This window comes from Drosophila persimilis, unplaced genomic scaffold, assembly GCF_003286085.1.
Source record: "Drosophila persimilis strain 14011-0111.01,24,50 unplaced genomic scaffold, DperRS2 tig00003933-arrow-pilon, whole genome shotgun sequence".
NCBI classification, from domain to species: domain Eukaryota; kingdom Metazoa; phylum Arthropoda; class Insecta; order Diptera; family Drosophilidae; genus Drosophila; species Drosophila persimilis.
In genome coordinates this window covers 402030-422910 of record NW_020825706.1, presented here as the reverse complement: position 1 = coordinate 422910, position 20881 = coordinate 402030, and the positions used below count along the sequence as shown (strand labels likewise).

The 20881-nt window shown below is 42.2% G+C and overlaps 4 protein-coding genes across 5 annotated transcripts; 2 read left to right on the top strand and 2 right to left on the bottom strand.

The window, feature by feature from the left end:
• Positions 1-2393: 2393 nt before the first annotated feature.
• Positions 2394-20422, bottom strand: LOC6594209. 2 transcript variants are annotated; one of them, XM_026994571.1, is made up of 3 exons: positions 20389-20422; positions 13897-14210; positions 2394-3012 (listed from the first exon to the last, which is right to left on the bottom strand). In XM_026994571.1, exons 2-3 carry the CDS (start codon positions 13955-13957, stop codon positions 2867-2869), a joined length of 207 nt encoding a protein of 68 aa, XP_026850372.1. In that variant the 5' UTR covers positions 13958-14210; positions 20389-20422; the 3' UTR covers positions 2394-2866. The 2 variants fall into 2 exon arrangements, with proteins under 2 accessions (XP_026850372.1, XP_002019668.1); XM_002019632.2 differs by having other exon boundaries at positions 13897-14204; positions 20389-20417.
• Positions 6433-9050, top strand: LOC6594211 (protein I'm not dead yet 2). The gene is made up of 12 exons (XM_002019634.2): positions 6433-6499; positions 6586-6724; positions 6786-6902; positions 6963-7111; positions 7165-7335; positions 7398-7523; positions 7580-7915; positions 7973-8067; positions 8125-8211; positions 8268-8461; positions 8517-8654; positions 8729-9050. Exons 1-12 carry the CDS (start codon positions 6483-6485, stop codon positions 8900-8902), a joined length of 1743 nt encoding a protein of 580 aa, XP_002019670.1. The 5' UTR covers positions 6433-6482; the 3' UTR covers positions 8903-9050.
• LOC6594210 (protein I'm not dead yet 2) lies at positions 9434-12298 on the top strand. Its single transcript, XM_002019633.2, has 10 exons — positions 9434-9520; positions 9582-9720; positions 9779-9895; positions 9963-10111; positions 10177-10291; positions 10355-10536; positions 10592-10927; positions 10995-11089; positions 11149-11235; positions 11289-12298. Exons 1-10 carry the CDS (start codon positions 9513-9515, stop codon positions 11738-11740), a joined length of 1680 nt encoding a protein of 559 aa, XP_002019669.1. The 5' UTR covers positions 9434-9512; the 3' UTR covers positions 11741-12298.
• LOC113567273 lies at positions 18495-19352 on the bottom strand. The gene is made up of 2 exons (XM_026994570.1): positions 19220-19352; positions 18495-19152 (listed from the first exon to the last, which is right to left on the bottom strand). The coding sequence occupies exon 2, from the start codon at positions 19143-19145 to the stop codon at positions 18783-18785; it is 363 nt and encodes a 120-aa protein (XP_026850371.1). The 5' UTR covers positions 19146-19152; positions 19220-19352; the 3' UTR covers positions 18495-18782.
• Positions 20423-20881: the final 459 nt, after the last annotated feature.

Genomic DNA, 20881 nt, shown 5'->3' with positions numbered 1-20881 from the left:
TTTGGTCCCTCTTTTCATGCCAAAAAAGAGTGAATTAATTAGCTATTTAATAATTGAATAGGTAATCAATCAATCTATTAGGTATAAGTGGTCAAATCTATCCTTGTTATATAGATATCTATACGCTATGCTTTGAAGTGCAATTGATTAAATGCATATACAAAAACTTTCAGCTACAATAAAGTAATTTCATTAATTTTCGTTCGCTTTCCCCCCCTTTTTCTGTTTTTGGCCAAGTCATGTGGCAATTAGTGTGACAGCCACACCAAGAACAAAAACTATAAAAAAATGGACGTAAAGTTTACTACGTGTCTTGTGTGTGTGTGTGTGTGTGCGTGTCAGAGTCAGAGTGTCTGAGTCGCACCCAGGGAGTCTCTCAAAAGTTACGAGTCATTCATTTGGCAAGCAGCTTCTGTAAATTTCCTTCAAAAGGGTAAGAAGGATGCGTTTTGAGTGGCGAAGAAAACGAAACCTTTTCTGCGAGTCAGACAAGTGCTAAAAATTTGTGCTTACGCGTGTTCTGTCCCAATCTTTTGCCACTGACGTTGCACCGTTTATTATGTCCGTCATCAAATTTATTGTTGCACTCGGAGCGTGTCTGGATTTTTATGTGGGAATTTTTCATGGTTAACGGGTAATTAGTAAAGTTTTTCCATTGCCAACCATTCTTTGATGTTTTTGTCTTTTGTGGTCGGTCAATGTGGTTTTTTTTGTGGCCAATCGACAAAAGCGTAAAGCCACAGAAAATATGCTCAAAGATGAGTAAATTCTTTGGGATAAAATCAAGTTTGGCTAGTGTTCAAGATGCTCAAGATGAGCCCCAAGGTCGTAAACATATCCTGATGCTCTGTTAACCTCAAACAAGGCCTCCAATAAACCCAAATCCTAGTCATTTCCGTAACGTAATCTTCTGTGTCTTAAATTCAACTCAATTTGGAGTACATTCTTCAACATAAAAATAGGAACTTGGAGCTAATTTTCCATTTCAATAGAACCGCTTACTCATAAGTAATTCGTCTGGCTTTGTCATATAAAGTACACCCTGTCTCCCTGGCCATGGCAGCCAGAAGGCTGCTAGACTGCTTGATGGGACTGCTGTGCATCATCAGAGCCGAGAGGAGCCTGGTTGCCAGGCAATTGATGAGCTCTCATCATGGCCTGCCAATTTGTCAAACGATAATTTCTGGCCCAACGAACTTTGTCATTTATCAGTTGTTTAATTTTTAAAAGCATTTCCAGGTCGGTAGGATAAAGCGCTCACGCCCTCACAAGTGTCCTTGTTTGCTCTTTAGGCCTTCTTGATGTCCCCAAAAAGAAAACACACCGAAATGTTACTCACATCCGATGATGGCGGTTGGTTGCCTAAGCTGATTAACATTAAGACTCTCCTCACTCACAAAGTGCAGAATGTGTTTGCTTTGGGTTTGTGATGCCCCAATACATATGGCACTACGTGTATGGACGATAGACATTTTCGGGTTTGTCAAGAGCTTAAATTTATGCCCAGGACTTGTCGTTATTGTGGCTGAGAACCAGGTTTCTTTAAACGTTCCATTTTGCTCTAATTTAATGGGCGGGAAAACTCTTTTGGGCCTTTATCTCCGGGACACGGGGTCGGAATCGCTGTGTGCTTCCCCTAGAATTGTTATGCGATTCCTTTTATTGTTTCTTTACGCTTTGTTCGTGTGCACTGCACCCAGTTTTCTCCGCTGCCGTTTTTATTATTACAGCCTCGAGGTACGCTACCCCAAAAAAGAGGACACAAAAGATGGCCATCTCCGCCAAAAAAGAATATAAGAAAAGTCACTCAGTTTCTCTGTCTATATGTCTGTCTGTCTGTCCGTCCGTCGGTTGGTTAAATGCTCCCACGCTGTCAATATTCGAAATTGGCATACATATATATGTATATATGTACGTATGTATATGTACATACCCGCATGTGGATATGAGTCTGGGTGTTAGCAACAATATCGGTTCGAACCCAGGAACACTTGCAAAAGATTCGCCCTTTAGTCGTATTTCTTTCTTTCTTTACCCTCCATTCTGTGGCATGAGGGTTATGGTTGGTTTTTTTTGCGACAAACAAAAGGTTGTTGCATGGCATGGTGGCATCCAGTCGGATTGCATTTTAAATTGAATTGCCTTTGGTGTGGCATACAAATGGAAATTTATTGAGATGTACGTATGAAAAAAGCGCGGAAATCCCACAATTGTGGGCCAGCTTTTTCGATTAATGGATACAATTTTCCTCACATTTCACTCTCATGGCAGGCATTTATTTGTTGTGCCAACTGTTGATCGTTAAATTGAAGTTTTAAAATTTAGACTGTTGAAAACATGAAAGATTTCTTTGTAATAAAAATAAACTTAAAATGTTTTCTGGCGGCTAATGATTGCTGCCATGGCAATTGCTTGGAAAAATCTGTTACATTATTCAATCCCACTGTGCACACTGTGGCAACATAATAGAGCCATGCCCCATGTCCCATGCATCCTCTTCCGTTCCAGCAGCCACTTCAGAAACTGCAAAGGCAACAAAAAATGCAGAGACGGAAGACTGGAGAGAAACGTTTAAACAGCACAAATTCCGCTGCATTCCGATTTGTGTGACGACTCTGTGTATGTGTGGGGTCTGTATCTACGCGAGTGGGGCAGGATGCAGGATGCAGTATGCAGGATACCGCCACACTCTTGGTTATTTTTGTTGGCCAACTAAATCGTCAACATCAACATTGTTGCAGACCGTGTTGACATTTAGCATTGCAATGCCACCAGTAGGAGAAGAGTAAATACCAACTGAAAGGAAAAGTAAACGAAAGGATCCACCGAGCCCCCAGGCCGTGAAACAGCCCCATCTAGAGCCTCTCTAGGCATTTATATAGTACTCCCGCTTCTTCTGGCACTTTTCATACGCAATGTAGCACAGGGCGATGGTGATAAGGACCAGTATGGTGATTCCCATTATAATGCTAACCAGGATAATCTCATCGTTGATGCTCTTGTAGGAGTGACCTGCACAGAGAGAGAAAGGAAACAGATTAAACAGAATGAGAACAGACATAACGCCAGAAAAGACACGACAACAGATAAAACAGAGTAAGAGTTGATGGGGAAAGATGCAAAAAGATAAAAGAGATTCAGGAGTGGGAAAGATTTAGAGGCCGCTTTGACAAATTACAGGCAATTATTCTTGTCAGGTGGGGGGCGGCCGGAAGGGAGGGATGTTTTTGCTGGGCTCCTCCTGTTGTTTGTCAATCAACAATTCGGTTTGTTTGGGACTCTCATGCATATTCAAGCCACAGGAGGAGCATGAGGTGGTGCCTCCTGGACAACAATGTATGTGGCCAGACCATGACAAATGCATTGTTGTAAAAAATAAACGATGGTCATACATATGCTCGAAGGCAATCCCACCCACTCGCTGAAACAAACAGAAAACAGACATAAAAATAAGCAATAAACAAAAATAATATAAAAATTGAACATGAATTTCGGATTTTTATTATAAAAGCCATTTCAATATTTTACGATGCAAAACTCGCAGTACATGTATTTTCGGATTATTAATGCAAAAAGAACAGATGTACGAGTATGGAGAGAGAGCAAGAAAATATTCCCAAATTTAAGCATTTAAGAATTCATGATTCCGTTAATATTAATATTAAACTAAATTCTCAATTGTATGATTCAAAAAAATATGTCAAGAGTTCCACATTATAATGATTTTGGAGTTGATTTTCGAAATATATCGTACCTTTGATTTTATTTGAACAATTAAAAAGATTTGTAGCTAATTTTATTGAGAACTAATGCCACTAAAGAACTAACGGTTAAAAATACTAAAAAAAATAGTAGAAAACTTCAACTTTGGATTGATATATCTTCAGGGAAATCTACGCTACTGACACGAATCAAAAATACTGTAAAAGGTTTTTTAAACCATTAGAAATTAATTTTTTAAAAACATTTTGTGAGTGTTTTGCAAAATCCAAGTACGAGGACTTGATCTAAGCATCCAGGCTAACAAACTTATTTTTGTTTCGCTCAAAATACAAAACGACTGTCGCACAGTGCTATTTTCAATAAACGAATTACCAGAATAATCGACCAATTAATTATTGGGGGGGGCTGTGTTTTCCCGTAAATACATTTGTAAATATAACAATTTCCTGCATTCAATAAATTAGCAGAATTTCCGCGATTCATTTTAAACGAAAGCCATTCGTTATAATATATGTTATGCCCACCACCCGCCAAATTTCAATTTGTTGAAATCCTCCAAGCGATGCTTGTTTCTTTTTTGTGGCCCTGCCAAATAGATGGCTCATTGTTCGGGCCCCATTTGGGGCCAGATGTTTGCCTTATGCGTAATTTAACACATAATCGATGGAGCGTTCAGCTCAAAGAGCAGAACACACACAACATCAAGCGAATTAGAGCCTTGTTTAGAGGCAGAGGTCCCGACGACGCCAACCGCTACAGATTTGTTAATTAGACTTCTCGTATGACAAAGACGTCTCAAAGCCGAAATGTCCTACGGCCACTAGCCAATGGCTGACCATAAATCTCATATGCCTTCTGCCTGTATGCGTGTGTGGTCAATGGACTTGATTGCTGGCATCTAACCGTTGAGTGCTCCTCATGGTTCATGGCCATTCGCTTTCCTGATAAATTGGCAATCATTTCGATTGTTTTTCTCTGCCGTGGCCAACCGTGACCAACCGTGACCTGCCTTACCTGCTGCCCAGGCAATAAAATTCAAAAGCCTTTCTGCGATTTATTGCATTTTTTGAAGTGCTAATAGACTACAGCTTACGATTTCTTCCAGGATGGACTGTAGAAGAAGTAGACTCAAGAAAAGCAACCCATTGAATCGGGTTTTTTACTGGTGATTACCATTTCTTTGGAGTTTGTTTTGAACTAATAAATCTTACATTTCGAAGGATAATGATACGGAAATTTGAGTGAATTTAACCAGATGAAAGATGAGAGCAATCAGAGCACCCTGGACACGTTTTCCTCTATTAAAAGGACCAGGATATTCATTTAGAGATTTAAAGCACTTCCTTTCGAATATGATTAATGTCTGTTCGACTGGTACTCATCCCACAACGAAGTTGAATGGAAATTCGAATCATTATCAAAAGTTTGCAGTGCGGTTAAAGTTCTGTGGACTTCCATCCCATACACTCGTACAAATTGGTGGGCCATTCATATTTGAGTTCCCACAAATTGCTTGAAACATCAAAAGCGCAATAAAACTTTCGGCAAAACTTAAGAATAAAACGAAGACCATGAAGTGAGAGAGAGAGTGGGACAGCAGGACGTCCGTCCAGGACAGGCGGCATATGAAATAATTCATAGATATGCCAAGGGCGGTAGGCGTACCGCCATAACTTTTTTGCCTGTCAAACCGTGAATTATGAAAGAATGAAATATGCAAAATTCATGAAGGAAATCCAAAAATGGAAACTGTCAGAGCCCACAACCTAACTAAGCGTAAATTATTTCGATATACGAATGGATGAGCCCACTGGATGGGCGACACTCAAGGACACATGTCCTGCTCCCTGTTCTCCTGCTCGCCTGTTCTCAGATTTGTATTAAATTTCGTTGATTGTTTTTCCCAGAAATCCTAACAGTCAATAGAGTCATTTGACAGATTATGTGAATAGACATGGCATACAAAAAAATAAGAAAGGACCAGCCAGTATTCATCTAAGTATGGTTATGTAATATCGGTTTCTTGTATGCGGGCTTATATGTGCGTCGTTTGTTTTGCTGTTGTCCTGTCAGTGACATTCTTTCCAAGTGTTTTGTGGCCACAAGGATGTGGCCAACATTAAGGAATTTCATTTGAGCCAGATTGAAGCGGAGAACCTTTTTCCAAGATGTAGGGGTGCGACCCCTCACTTTCCGCTTTAATGTTGGTCTGCGGAAAGCTTTCTTTAATTTCAATTTGACCTTCCCGTTGATACCGATTGTGTTTTTCGGGTTGGCATGGAGTCGGAATAGAGTGGGAAAATAGCAATTAAATGACATCAAAGTGTTTCTCGATTTCAATTTCCGCTCCTCGCCCCCCTGTTGTTGGTAGTCCCTGCTGATTGACGGTGGCCTAATTTGCCGGGATAATGGAATACATATTTAATAAATGCGGATGGCTACCTGCCCCCTCCTCCCCTTCTAATGTTTGGCTGTCATCAAAAACGCGACAGACGTGATCCTGCAAAATCTATGGTAAACCTTAAGTGATTCCCATAATGGAAATTATGATAATTAGCCGGGGATATCGAGGCATGTTTCTTTTTTCAAACAGAGGCCAATACTACCACAAAAACTCAGCATGCCATTAGAACTAAGCATAGAATGTCTTTCCGTTTAAACTCCAAATATATGCACACTAACATATAACCCGTATCCCATTAGAAATATAGAGCTTCGTTCTGTTTTAAGTCTAAACACAATTCAGTAAATTCACGAAAATGGCCGAACCAAATAAGTAAGTTTATTTAAATACGAGGAGGGCACCCCCGGCTCCCTCGCCTAGGTTTGATAACCATTGAATGAATTCGTCTTTCAAACCAGACCAGAGCCAGACGAGAAAATCCCCGTTAAAAGGTGCATGAAAAATTGCTGCCTTTACCATTGGAGGGGAAAAGTAACAGTTCTTGTTCCACTAATACTTTTACCATTGCTGGTCCACGGCTGTCTTACACAATCGCCGGTGAGTAGCCGCTTTATCCGCTATTTCTCACACAATATGCATTTGGTGTTTGATCTTTTAGGAAATTATTTGCTTGTATTTGTTGGTCAATATGGCCATCTTTTGGATAACCGAGGCCATTCCTCTATACTTGACATCGCTAATGCCAATCATGTATTTGCCATTTGCTAACTATTTGGTGAGTGAATTCGAATTGAGAGAAACAAACATAATTTGAATCAATCCCTATGTCCCTAAGAGCTCCGATGATGTGACCAAGCACTACTTCTCCGGGACTGTGGTGATGTTCTATGGCGGCCTAGTCGTTGCATTGGCCATCGAATACTGCAATCTTCATCAACGGATTGCCCTGCGAACGATCATCATTGTGGGCTGCAGTCCCAGGCGGTAAGAGTGGATGCCACTGATGATGCTTTTTCCAAACCAAAACCCCATTTCAGTTTGCTCGCCGGCATGATGATGGTTAGTTCTTTTATGAGCTTATGGATATCGAATTCGGCGGGAACGGCCATGATGTGCCCCATTGTAAAGGCAGTGCTTAATGAAATGGATTCTGAGAAAATCTTTGATGTATACATGACCCAAGAGGAGGAACACATGGAGGAGGGCGAGTGAGTCGATGTTCGTATGAATATTCATACATTTGCTAACGTTTCAGTTGATCTTTTGGCAGGCCCCCGCACCTGTCAAAGGTGGCCATGTCCTTCTACTTTGGCGTTGCCTATTCGGCCACTGTGGGCGGGTGTGGCACCCTGATTGGCACCGGCACAAATCTGGTCTTTAAGGGTATATATGAAACGTGAGAAAGTTTTCCCTTTGCATTAGGAAAATGCCTAACCATTCTCATTCCCCTAGAACCTTTCCCTCATCCAAGGAGGAGGTCAGTTTCCCGCTTTTCATGGCCTATTCGATTCCGCTTGTTGTGATCGCTCTCATGATTACCATGTACTTAAGCCTCCTGCTCACCCACATGGCTCTCTTTCGATCAGGGAGCAAGTCGGGCCAGGCTCTGAAACAGGCCACCAGGAATAAGGACCAAGTGGAGACCGTCCTGCGCGGCCGCCTCGAGGCTCTGGGTCCCATGAGCTGTCATGAAATTCAGGTGGTTATCATATTCACATTGATGATTGTATTGCTCTTCACCCGCAAGCCGGGCGTCTTTACGGGCTGGAGTTCCCTTCTTAGTGCCATGTAAGTGGTGTGGATATATCTTTTGAAAGATTCTTGGGCTTTATCCTCCTATCTTAGGCCTGTTGGAACATCCTCAACGGTTTGTATTTGTGTGATTTTACTGTTCGCATTGCCCACTCAGTACACATTCTTCAAATATTGCTGTGGCAAGGGTGAGTCCTTCCTTCTCTCTCTCCTTCTATTTATCACCTTTAATATCCTTTTTGCAGCTCCTTTCCCCGGTCAAACCATCGATTCTCTATTGTCGTGGGAATTCTTGCATCGTACACTGCCGTGGGGACTCTGCTTTCTCTTGGGTACGTGTCCATGGATCTGATGTGTCTCTTATAACAGATCGTATCCCCCCGTCCAGGTGGTGGCTTTGCTTTGGCCGAGGCCTGTAAAGTGAGCGGAGTGACCAAATATATTGCCAAGGCCATGTCGGGTATCCAGGTATTGCCGAGTCGACTGGTGCTGCTGTTGATACTGATGTTCACCTTGTTCTGCTCCGCCTTCACTTCGAACGTGGTGGTGGCCAACATTGTCTTACCAATTTACTGTGAATTGGTAAGCGAATATCTTTTTAAATATCCTCCAGCTCGTATAACCTCTCTGCCCATAGGCGTTTCACCTGGAAGAACATCCTCTGCTGGTCACTCTGCCCCCAACCCTGATCACAAGTTTGGTATTTCTGTTGCCAGTGAGCACTCCACCAAATGCCATCATTTGTGGCTACGGTAACATCAAGACCAAATATTTGGTAGGCTAATCCTTGGGTCACTTTTTATACATTTCCTCAACCGATTGATCTCTTCCTATTTCTTGCTCTTGCAGATAAAAGCTGGCTTATTGCCCACATTCTGGGGACTCTTTTGGGTCTATCTGAATAGCGTCACTTGGGGAATGGTTGTCTTTCCCGAAATGTCTTCCTTCCCAGACTGGGCCAAGGAATACAAAAACAAGACCAAAGCTGGTATTCTGTTAGATAACATTCCGGTCTTTAATTAAATCCTTTAGATCGTACTCTCTAAATTATTACGTTGATCAAATAAAATTCTATAGAATCAGGATTTTTTAGAGGAGATGCTATTTTGCACCTTACTCTTGAAATAAAAGTATAAATAATAAAACAGAAGCAACCGCTTAAGGCACTTATTCCCTTGAGAAAATATACTACTCTCTGGTGATGTATGTATGCTTCTCAAATAGATCTAAGTACTTTGTTATATTTGGAGCGAATTAAGTGGCCGCAAGACGATGAATCTGCAAAGTGGAAAGTGTGTGGAACAGGTACCCAGAAAGTAGAAATAACAGAAGGTTGCTCCGATGGCACCCAGTTACTTGATCTAGTGTGCATCTGACTTTCCTGTCTTTCGATTAAAAATTCCAAATTGGCCAATGAATTGGGCCAATTCTTTGAAGAAAGGAGGCTCTTTCACCACTGACGTTGCCTTAGATTCTATATTTCTTCATGATATTGGTGTCTTTAATAAAACCAAGTATGTCATTATAAATACATACAATACATGTACTATATACCCTTCAGTCGTTCAGTAAAATACTAGCAGCACAGACGTGTGCTCCGAAACGGAAAAACACAAATTAAAGTGAAGCCGAAATGGCTGAGTAAGTAGAAATAAAGGCCATTAGGAGTGTGGTTTTCATTAACATAATAATTTCTGAACAGACCAGAGCCAAATGAGAAAATCCCAGCTAAGAGGAGCTTGGGAAAATGTTGCGCTCTACATTGGCGGGGCAAAGCGACAGTCCTAATGCCATTGCTAACCTTGCCATTGCTGATCCATGGAATTTTAGATGACGAACCAGTAAGTAGCCAACCATTAATGTATTGAAGGAGATCCGCCTAACGGATGTGATCTATAGGCATTCAGATGCATGTATCTGGTGTCCAACATGGCACTCTTTTGGATCACCGAAGCAATTCCTCTCTATTTGACATCGCTATTTCCGGTGGTTTTTTTGCCACTCTTTGACATTTTGGTGAGTCGTGGCCGGAGGGTATCAATCAGCGGTCGACTAATCCCCTGATAATGTCCACATTCTATAGGGTTCCGATCAGGTGTGCAAGTTATACTTCTCCGATACGGTGGTCATGTTTATTGGCGGGCTAATCATAGCCTTGGCCATCGAATATAGCAATCTGCATCAGCGTATTGCCATGAAGACCATTCTCTTAGTAGGCTGCAGTCCAAGGCGGTAAGTACTAAAGGAAGGAACCACTCGCCTCTCATCACCCACCACTGCATTCATTGTCTTTTCAGTCTGCACTTTGGTTTGGTCATGGTTACATGTTTCATATCATTATGGATCTCCAATTCGGCTGCCACAGCCATGATGTGTCCCATTGTGAAGGCTGTGCTCAGCGAACTCGATTCGGTAAGGAATAGATCTCTTTTCCGAATATTAGGGTATATTTAATAGACTCTTCGTGGTACATAGCAAAATATATTCACGGTGTACAAGTCTCAAGAGGAGGAGCCAATGGAAGAGGGCGATCCGCCTCACCCATCGACCATATCAATGGCCTTCTACTTTGGCGTTGCCTATGCCTCAACAATTGGCGGCTGTGGCACTTTGATTGGCACTGGGACAAATCTGACCTTCAAGGGTCTATACGACACGTAAGCGATTTCACCAATTGATGCTTCCATCAATACCTCCCCCTCTCTCTCTTAGACGTTTTCCCAAATCGAAGACACAAATTGATTTCCCCATTTTCATGGCCTATGCCATACCAATAGTGGTTATAGTGAACGTTTTGCTGCTGTATTTTTCACTGCAAGTCACACACATGGGTCTGTTCCGTGGGAAAAGCCAAACGGGGCTGGAGGTTAAGCGCGGCACCGAGGGCCAGGCAGTGGTGAAGACTGTGATCAAGGCACGTCACCAGGAGCTGGGTCCCATGACCTGTCATGAGATTCAAGTGACTGTGTTGTTCATACTGATGGTGTTTTTGCTGTTCACACGTAAGCCTGGCTTTGTCACTGGCTGGGGCGACTTTCTGAATGCACAGTACGTACTTTGAGGATTGATAATTATCCATGGGTAGCTAATCCATTGTGCATTTCACTTTCAATAGGAAAATAGGCAGTGGACCGCCAGTTTGGCTGCCCGTCATGTTGCTCTTCGCATTGCCCACTCAGTATACGTTCTTCAAGTACTGCTGCGGCAAGCGTGAGTCGATCATTCATTCATTCTTGAACCCTTAATCCTTACACCTGTGATCTATTCAGCTCCATTTACTGGTCAGAGCATGGATGCCCTCCTCTCCTGGATCTACATACACAGGAATACACCATGGGGTCTATGCTTTCTGTTGGGTATGTGACACAGATCCGATCCTTGTCCGCAGATACTAATTGGCTCTTTGTAGGCGGTGGATTCGCTTTGGCCGAGGGCAGCAAGGTCAGTGGCATGGCCAAGATGCTGGGTGACTCACTGAAATTCGCTTCCAAGATGCCGCCCATTGTGGTCGAAGGCATGTGCATTCTCATTGGACTCTTCTGCACCGCCTTCAGCTCCAATGTGGCCATCTGCAATATTCTCATTCCGATCTTTAGTGAAATGGCCTTGGCCATTAAGATGCATCCCCTGAAGCTGACTCTGCCGCCATCTTTGGCTATCAGCATGGCCTACCATCTGCCAGTGAGCACTCCACCAAACGCCATCATTTCTGGCTATGCTGGGATCAAGACCAAGTACTTGGCTCTGGCCGGCATATTGCCGACAATTTGGGCCTTTATCGTCCTGATGTTGAACAGTCAGTATGGCAATATCATTTTCCCAGAGAGCACAAAGTTCCCCGACTGGGCGAAGGACGCGTAAACACACATTTTTCCATACTTATTTCCCAAACACTCACACATGCCAAAAGCAAATAACAAATCAACGAATGACGGACGGCATCGTTAAGGATCTCTTGGACCTCTTCGTTGATAAATCCATGGCTTACTTCCTGTACACTTGCACCAAAACAAAACCAAAATCCACTAAAGGATAGTAAGCCACTTGGAGTGTTAATCATATACGAACATGCATATGTATTCGGATATGGTGGACATTTTCCAATGGCACAAAGACATCGTAACACACGCCAAGACTTTGATTCTTATGCCCTCTCGCCCCATATCCACAAATATGTGTGGCAGGTTGTTAAACAAATATGTACATGGAAGATTATTGCCCAAAAATCTAAGATTCATAAGCCAAACGAATCAGCGCAATAAGTTTCCCCTCAATACGAATATACACGGATACACGGAATATACGGATCCCTCTCGGAAGACACTGAATACAAATCAAATTACAATCCAATGCATGTGTAAGCCCCTCTGAATGTTAATGAAATATATATTGGTGGGAAACACTCGTTAATATCAGCAATAACAATCAAGTCATAAATATTTATTTTCAATTATATTTTCCCCACGGGGCAAAACCGCAGCCAGGAGGTAGGTATACCAAGGGGTATCCGATTTCCACGATGACAACTTATTTAATGCTTATTTTATGCCATTTACCAACACAGAGAGCTAAGCCACACACACACACAGCCACAGCAGGTGGTCCTCGCTGTGGGATCCTTACCACAAAGATATAGATTACAAAGCCCAGAGCGAGAGCGAGGGGAAGCTCATAAATAACGCACAATTTGTGGCAATCAAAAACTATGATAAACTTATTCAAAGCTTCCTATAAGCTGGTGGGGGCTTGGTGGGTTGCGGGTGGGCGTGTACCGGGGCGTTCATAAGGGCATTGAGACACACTTAGGCGATATTTTCGGGGGCCCGAACGAAACAAAAAAGTTTATGCAAACACAGCAGAAAGTCGTATTTGTCCGTAAAGTACTTGCAACATTCGGCTGTGGCCCCAAATGGAAATCATTCACGTTTCCAAAATAATTAGGATATTCTTGAAACAGAACTGGATTTGTTTTCATTTACATTAAATAACAATAAAGACAGTACTTGATTACAGAGCTAAGCCACTTGTATTACACTTCTGCCACCCACTCGGAAATTCATTCTTATTTTGGGGAGTGAATGATATGCCCGAGTACCTTGTTCCTTCCTCTCAAACGTCACAGCCTCATTCAGGCGTGAATGATAATACTCAGCCGTGTACGGGTGCACGGGTGGGGAGCCCATAAAAGAAACACGAAAATCCCCAACTGACATACGCATAAACAAATCATCTGTGCACACACGCACACCCACTTACGCACACCCCCACGAAGGCAATGCCCATAACCACACACGTGTGGGTGGAACTCACGAGTATTCAAGCGAATGAGCAACGCAACCAAATAAATGTAATAAAAAAAAGCGAAAGAGACAGAATGGCCCAAGAATGAGCTTTGAATATGGGAATACAAATAAAAAAGAAAGAAACCAACAAGCACGCTGTGCAACACTGATTACGGTATGGCATGCGGCAGGACTTCATCAAGAAATGTTCCACCGACAAGGGGACGTCAAGTCGACGCCAGTGGGGCAAACACAGGACCCGCCAAATGGGCGACGAGGCAGACAATGGGCACCCAACCAGCCGCTTTTCTTACACACTGCGAAAATCAAGAATCAACAAAGGAATCAGGAATGAATAGATTTGGCAACAATTGAAGTGAATCGTGAATGCATTACAAGGCTCGGTCGGGAGCTTTGTGAAGGAGAATAACTTTTCATAAAGATATTCAAAAGAGTTAGATTTTGGGTGCAGCAACGCCAAACGAATATTTCTTGGGAATGAATGCTGAACATAGGACGAGTGAAACTTGATTCTGAATTTAGTTCTTTCTCTCAGTACACGGCTGATGAAGCAAGGAGGCTGACACCGGATGTACAGTGGTTAACAGAACAATGGAACGGGCATAAAGTAATGAAGTGAGCAGCATGCAAATAAACGCACAATAAAAGTATTAATAAATGGAAAATAATCTTTATTATAGTGGACTCTAATCAGGGTTATCTTTAGCCACTTACTACTGTAATAACTGTTGTCCGAGTAACCGTATTTTCCGGCTGTTCTTCCCCCGCCAGCCATCTTGGCGAATGGCTTTGTTCCTCTGTCGGTTCGGTAGATGATACTTCCTGCCCCAGGCTGCGATGGTTGTTAACGCTGTTCCGTTGTTCTTATTGCCGTTGCTATATTGCTGCTCTCTAGCACCATAAAGCACTCAAAGTTGAATGAGCTGCTGATCGGCTTTTGGTTGTGCTACAGTTCCGGCTGTCTGTCCAGTTTCTGGGGCCGCAACTTCGGTTACTACTGGTGCCACAACTTCTGGAAAGTCCTGCTCCTGCGGCAGGAAAGAGAGAAAAGAATAGTTAGCGTAAGGAATGCATATCAAATCTGAGCAAATCCCAGACCGACAAATTGTTAATGACTCTGTCAGAAGCATAATCAACTCAAGTCTGGAGAAGAATTCAGGAATCCCTACAGCACACACATGCTGGGAGGCAAACAAAACAGGAAGTTGTCCAGGATTTTCTGGTTTTCGGAAACGCCAACTCAAACACCAAAGAAGGCGGTGGATTTTAGGGATAGTGCGATTCTGTACTCCGAATAAACAGGATTGATATTTACTTTTCCCAACAAAAGATGCCAAAGTCTTCTAGCAAAAGAATACACACAATTTTGCACTCTTGATAGCTTTTTGTTTTGTCTCCAAAATTAATTGTCAATGCTTCAATTTTTCTAAAAGGGAACACCTCTTGGGAACACCCCAATTTGTGCCTTAGTCACGTTACGTATACGCAACGCCAGGGCCTGTTTTAATTATAGAAAACACCCAACACCAAACATGAAATGCTCCTGTCGCGCCTGGTCGTGTAATTATGCATATAATTAATATGCATGTACTTATTTAATATTAACCAAATGGCTGCCACTTGGAGCATGTCACCAGCAGAAGCAGAAGCAGATGAGTGGAACAGGCAGCATGGAGTGAGAGAGGTAGTGCCAGTGGGAGTGGAAGCAGGCGATTGGGTATTTGTTGCTCCGTCATGCTCCCTCCTCCACCACCCACTATCTTGGCAACAATAAATTGTGTTCAATTAGAGCAATTAGTGTAAGAAGCTTTCGCGGCAAAAGGTGTACATGCGAGACCTACTGCACATACATACATATATATGTGTGTGTGTGTGTGGGTGTGAAGGCGTAACCATGGCCTCGTAGCATACATGTATAAATTGTAGCCCTACGCCCTGCTACCCCTGGGGATAGACACTGCCAAGGCTTAGTGAAAGCAATTTGGGAATTGCATTGCCAATTCCTTCCAAGAGGCAAAAAGCTGGGTCAGAGGAGAGGCCTGTGCGGTTATGCTAGATGCATTTCTCTAGTTGGCTTGCTCCAGTTGCTGGAAGCGGATAGCTCTTAGCAGGGGAATGGAATCCGTCTAATGAGGTTTGGTATTTGCTTTCCGCAAATGAAAAGAAAGCAATTTGCAGACGATAAATTTCCTTAGAAATCTGAGCTTTGTTTTAATAGCGTTCAAGGGTTCTCGTTTCTCCCCCCAGCACCATTTTGCTATGCCAACAGCCTGAAAATGTTTTGCAAAGGCATTAAGTGCGATTAGGTGTCTCCCCTTTTTCTTAAGAACAGTCCAAGTACACTAGATTCCAACATTGAATTTTAATTAAAAAATAATCTAGATCCAACAAACTTCTTCTTTACACTAGCCCCACCAATCAACTGTCAAAACTTTAGTGGTTTTGCCTAATAGCTGGACAGCTACGTAAGAACTACCATCGATACGCTATCTGTATGCCCTAGATATCACACATCAGTCAATCCAGAAACAATCTAAGGATTCGTGAGAAAACTTTGTGCACGGGGAAACTTTTCTGTTGGGCAATTGCCTTAGCCTCCAATACAATTTATTAGCTCCCACGCACAGGTTACGGCACGAATTTCCCGCCCTCTCCCTTGTGGGGTCAACAATATGTTGTGTGTACGTAAAAGTTATACAAAATAAAGTGCATACATGCAGATCCATTTTGCATATAACCAGTCAGGCGGCATGGCTTCCAACTCGATTATGAGCTCAAAGTTTCCAGTGGAATCATCCAGTGTTTTGGTGATTTCTTGCACGTACTTTCAGCTCAAACTCAATTACACGTTCAAAGAGCAATTCCTTCTTTTTGTGTGCTAGGTGGGGAAAGCAACCACAACAAACCTATACAAAATAATAAAAGTTTTTCCCGCTCTTCTGTTTGTTTTCTCATTGTGCTGCTATAGCCTGTAGTGGAGTGTAGGTACAGCTGTTGGGGCACCGAGGACGAGCCCCACGACTAAGTGAGAACATATGTTGGACAGCAGATACACAGGCGATAAAGCACTGAGAAAAACGTTAAGGGACTGAGATCTATTCTCTTTTACTCTGCAGAACTATTAAGCACCATTTATGAGTATTCTCTTAAGTCAGATTCGATCTTCAATGCCATCTCTCAGGTCGGCTTAAAACCTTAAACAAAACTTTCAAAAACTACTTTCTAGGTGAAGTTTTTCGTCTCAGTGGAGGCATAAAGTAGGGCCAGTGAGTGCGGATGTGAGGGAGAGAAAGCTCGAATGATGGCTTCCATATCAGGTCCCAATAGGTTCCGCTCCTTTCCGTTCCCTGAATCCCCGTTCGCGTGTGGCCTGCTGTAAGGCCAAGTGATGCCCGAAAATAGCACTAAAATTGTCGCCTCTGCCGTTCTGCGTATTGTCTGTTTTTGGCTTTACTTCCTCTGTGTGTGTGTTGGAGTGCTGATATGTGTGTTTGAGTGAGAGTCTGTTTGTCTCTGTGGCTGTGTGTGTGTGTGTGTGTGGTGCCACATCCCGTTTTCTGGGCATGGCGTGTGCGCACGAGTGCCATTGTCTAAATTATTTGGATGGCGTACATTTTACGTTGAATTTTGCGTGCCATCAACCCAAGGACCCTGTCCATGGACAGATCCTTCCTCACTCAGCCAGGATGCAAAAAAACAATACGTCAATTTGTATATACGTACGTATGCATGTGTCGCCCTGGTGTTTGTCAGGGCAAGTGATTCCTCATGATTGGCCTAATTGTCAGTCAGGTCAGAAGCACAACATGGGAGTGGAAAACCGATTCGTTCTTCAGTTTCCTGAGTGTGCATTCAAGTACTTTATGTGGGGAAAAGTACGTGCAACTGTGCGGACGTGTATGCCCTCGTATAAGCTTGTATATAATCCCCGATCCAGGTTGTATGTACAAGTATATAAGGTTACTTAATTGATGTGCTAATGGATGCTTTGTTTTTAAATGGCTTTTATTTTTGCCGAAAGAGAGAGAGAGAGAGGTAGTCCCCCGTCGACGCAACAGAAGAAACATTTGGCTGGCATTTTCACGCATGCTTTTACCCCTTTTTCAGAGGATATTTATTTGCACAGGATACAAGTAAATAAATTGAAATTGATTCTTTTGGGGATAGTTAGGGTGGCATGGGTTACAGGGTTACATTTTAGATCCATTTCAAAGGCGTTTGAATAATTGAATCATGGCACCAGCTTTGGGTATTCAGAATAGTTTATTATGCATAAAATATTCAGATATTGTGCGGTGCAGATTGTGGTTAAATTTTAGATGAAGTTTAAACGAAAAATTTTACCCCAAAAGAGTATACATACAGTATACAGTTCTCTATTTTTTCCTTCTTCAATTGATTGATTGGCTATCGAACAACAGCAATCAAACTTCAGACTTCAAACTTCAAAGACATTAAATAAACTTTATTTGAAACATTTCTTGAGTCACGTCCATGGCCGAACTTTGCTGTACCATCTACAGATATATTCGTTCGTATTATTCTTCCAAAACTTGAAATAGTGGCCCAAAATCAGTCATTGATGAATGCTTAACCTCTTTGGCATTTTTCTTATTTTCCCTCATTTTCTTTTATTGATTTTTGTTTCACCCCATTGCGATATAAATAGCTTAACCAAATTAGTTTTTCCTCCATAAGCTGCAGGGGAACTACTTTTACTCAGATCTTACTTTGAGCGCCGTTTCATTCCATGTACAATTCCAATCCTGCGATCCCCTAAAGGGATTCGGGCAGGCGGCTTACCTGTAATTAGACTGGGGAAAACGCGCTCTCCCTTTAATATTTTATTGAACCAAACATATAGCCAGATATGTGCTTTAAAGATGCACGTTTTTCTTGAACTCACTCAAGTCTTAACCGGATTTCGCTTAAGCTTTCAGTGGGAAAAATTGAAAAAATATATAAACTGCTTCGAGTGCCATAAGCTCTCTGCCTCTGCCAGGCAGCAGAACCGTCGTAGTAGATAAATGGAAATATTCCTCAAGTCGTTTCCATTAAATATTGTGAAACGTGTTCTAGTTTAAATGGAAACTTTTTCACATCTCCTTCTGCTACTTTTTGTAGCTGCCACAGAATGGAGACTGCACGGATAGAAGCTAATAAAAAATGTATCTTGAAATTTCATAATTAAAAGCGTGTTTTATGGCAACAAAACAGGAAAATAAGTGCAGGTGGAAATGTGAAATATTGCTTTTTAATGCAAATTGAAAAATGGGGAAAACTAGGTTGATTTAATTATTTTTAGAGCCTCGTTGTATTTGTATAGGTAAATCATTTTAATCGCACAAATCGCATATCATTTAATTGGAAAAGAGTTGAAAGAGCTTTGGCTGACATTCAAGATATACATAAGTAATTTATGTATATGTATATAATTGATATGATGTATGTATCTGCAATTACCCCATGATCAAGGTGTCTCTTTCGTTTGGTTCTCGCTCTGCTGCCCACCGCCATGGCTTCTTGAATTATGAGATTGTGGTGATATTTTTAGAGCAGATTTTGTGTAACTATGTGGAATATGTACTGGGTGGTTTGGTTCAATCTAATGTTTCCTTTGTTTCTTGAAAAACTTTCTTCAGAGTGACGAACTCTTTGCCATTGCCGAAGCAAAACCCCTCCATGTAGCCCACTACATCCACCGTTGCATTTGTGTCGCTTTTCAGATCAATGCAATCGTTTCCCTCCACGACTAGGTCGAGGTATTCATCTGAGTTCTCAGAATCGAGAGTGGCCTCCACAGTGATACGGTCCTTGGAATGAAGTCGCAATTTGGCATCATATCCTTTGTCCAAAGTGAGGTTTACGATATGGACTTTCACGGGAGAGGTTAATTTGTAAATGAAGCCAGACCTCATCGGCAAATATGTTAGATATGGCTTTTCTTCCTCAGATTCTGTCATTGCAATCCTTAGGAAAGGGAAAGACCCCACGTTAGGCCAATTGTCCATACCAAAATGGGAATTGAAGTACTTACTCTTAGGGTGCAAAAACACACGGTTTAAAAAGGTTCACTGCTAGTAGTGTAAGGGATTTTGAAGAAATATATAATATTTTCGAGCAGAAAACGTAGAAATTTCTCTCCTTACAGGCACTGTCGAGACGACACACTGATGTATACTCGTGTCGGAGTGACTACTTGTTCAAAGACGATACGATAACTCTCTATTTTATAAAACAGTTTTGGGTCGTCGTCGTCTGACATTTTAATCAAATCGGCGGGAGAAAGCAAAGCGAGTGAGCCGGTGGTTGGCGCCTGACCAAAGTATGCAGGGGCTTATTATATTATGATCTATTTGGATATTTCGTAGACGTTTTTCACCCCATTATAATTTATATTCATTTTGTTAAGATTTCTATTTCAAATGGTTTTAGAACCAAGGGATTGCCGTATTTAAACAGTTCTCAATAGAACTTTCATAATATCTTAAGGGTTTTATCATTGGTTGTCATAGAGCTACAGATCAGTAGCCTTACAGTCTACTGCCGTGGAATCGGCCCCCCTAATGCTGCTGCCTGTAAAAATAATTAAATGTTTCATTGAAGCTTTTGGTAACAAGACTCCAAATAGAAACCCACATCCCAGACAGCTTTAAGAAGAATGCGTAAAATTAAAAGTGTAATAAAAGACCATTAATAAAAACTGAAACAGCCAAACAACAATTCCTAGAAGAATTCCCCCCACAGGCACTTTCCAAAGTCCCATTTCATAATACATAGAAACGAGACGAAAGATTCAATAGCTAAATCATAATATGCAAATTAAGGGAGCTAAAAACACGGCTTAAATACTTTAAAGTTTAAAATTTTTTTTGGCCACGTCCTGACGCAACTCCAACGATGTTGATGGATTGTTATCGGGTTGGATGGTTGGTTGGTAGGCGATGCGTGAACTTGACTCTGAACTGTGAAAAATGAAGTGCTGATGGAAGTATAAAAATTTCAGCATGCAGTAAAACGGTGGCCATAAACCACGTAGCTCCCTAGACGACCATGGCACCCACCCTTCCACCCACTCCCACTCCCTTCAAAGACCCCTAAAGGTAGGGAAGGGCAAACCACACCTGAATGGTGTGCAGCAGGGCAACAGACCTACCAAAGTGAGTCTATAATTGATTTATATTGGCCATATGGCTGAGCGCTTACCTCGGTAGCCAGCTACCAGCTATTGTTGTCTGCCAACTGCCATTAAATGCCTAATTAAGATCTATCTCACTTTACTGGCAGTTGTCCAGCAGTGGGCTGCAAAACTCACGCCTTTTAAATATCCCTTTTTTGTGGTCCGGGGCTCCAGTTTCAATTTCAATTTCAGTACTTTTCTGACCCACGCGGGATAATACGTATACGCACGCACACTCGCACACAGCAGCCACAGCAGGCGACACAAAAGCGCGCGAAATTACACAAACAAATACGCAGACGAACAGGCAAACGCACAGCGTAAAAGGACTCCGGGTCTCCGGGATTGGCCTAAGTAAATATGGCGCCAAATGGAGATACGATGTCGCCACCGGAGCACACTCGGATGAAGCTCTCGCGTTGCGTGTTTCTGTGAAGCAACGTCTGCTCTGGCCGACGGTATTTGTTGTACTAACTCTGGCCCCAGCGTGTGATGTTTGTGATGAATGAACATGAAAAC

Coding starts and splice junctions, on each gene's coding strand:
- LOC6594211 (XM_002019634.2), top strand. Junction 7,336..7,397: donor GAACACATGGAGGAGGGCGA/GTGAGTCGATGT, acceptor ATCTTTTGGCAG/GCCCCCGCACCTGTCAAAGG. Junction 7,916..7,972: donor AGTTCCCTTCTTAGTGCCAT/GTAAGTGGTGTG, acceptor CTCCTATCTTAG/GCCTGTTGGAACATCCTCAA.
- LOC6594210 (XM_002019633.2), top strand. Junction 9,896..9,962: donor TGCCACTCTTTGACATTTTG/GTGAGTCGTGGC, acceptor CACATTCTATAG/GGTTCCGATCAGGTGTGCAA. Junction 11,090..11,148: donor CAAGTACTGCTGCGGCAAGC/GTGAGTCGATCA, acceptor TGATCTATTCAG/CTCCATTTACTGGTCAGAGC.
- LOC6594209 (XM_026994571.1), bottom strand. CDS start 13,957: ATGGCTGGCGGGGGAAGAACAGCCGGAAAATACGGTTACTCGGACAAC. Junction 3,013..13,896: donor GGACAACAGTTATTACAGTA/GTAAGTGGCTAA, acceptor CTCTCTGTGCAG/GTCACTCCTACAAGAGCATC.
- LOC113567273 (XM_026994570.1), bottom strand. CDS start 19,145: ATGACAGAATCTGAGGAAGAAAAGCCATATCTAACATATTTGCCGATG.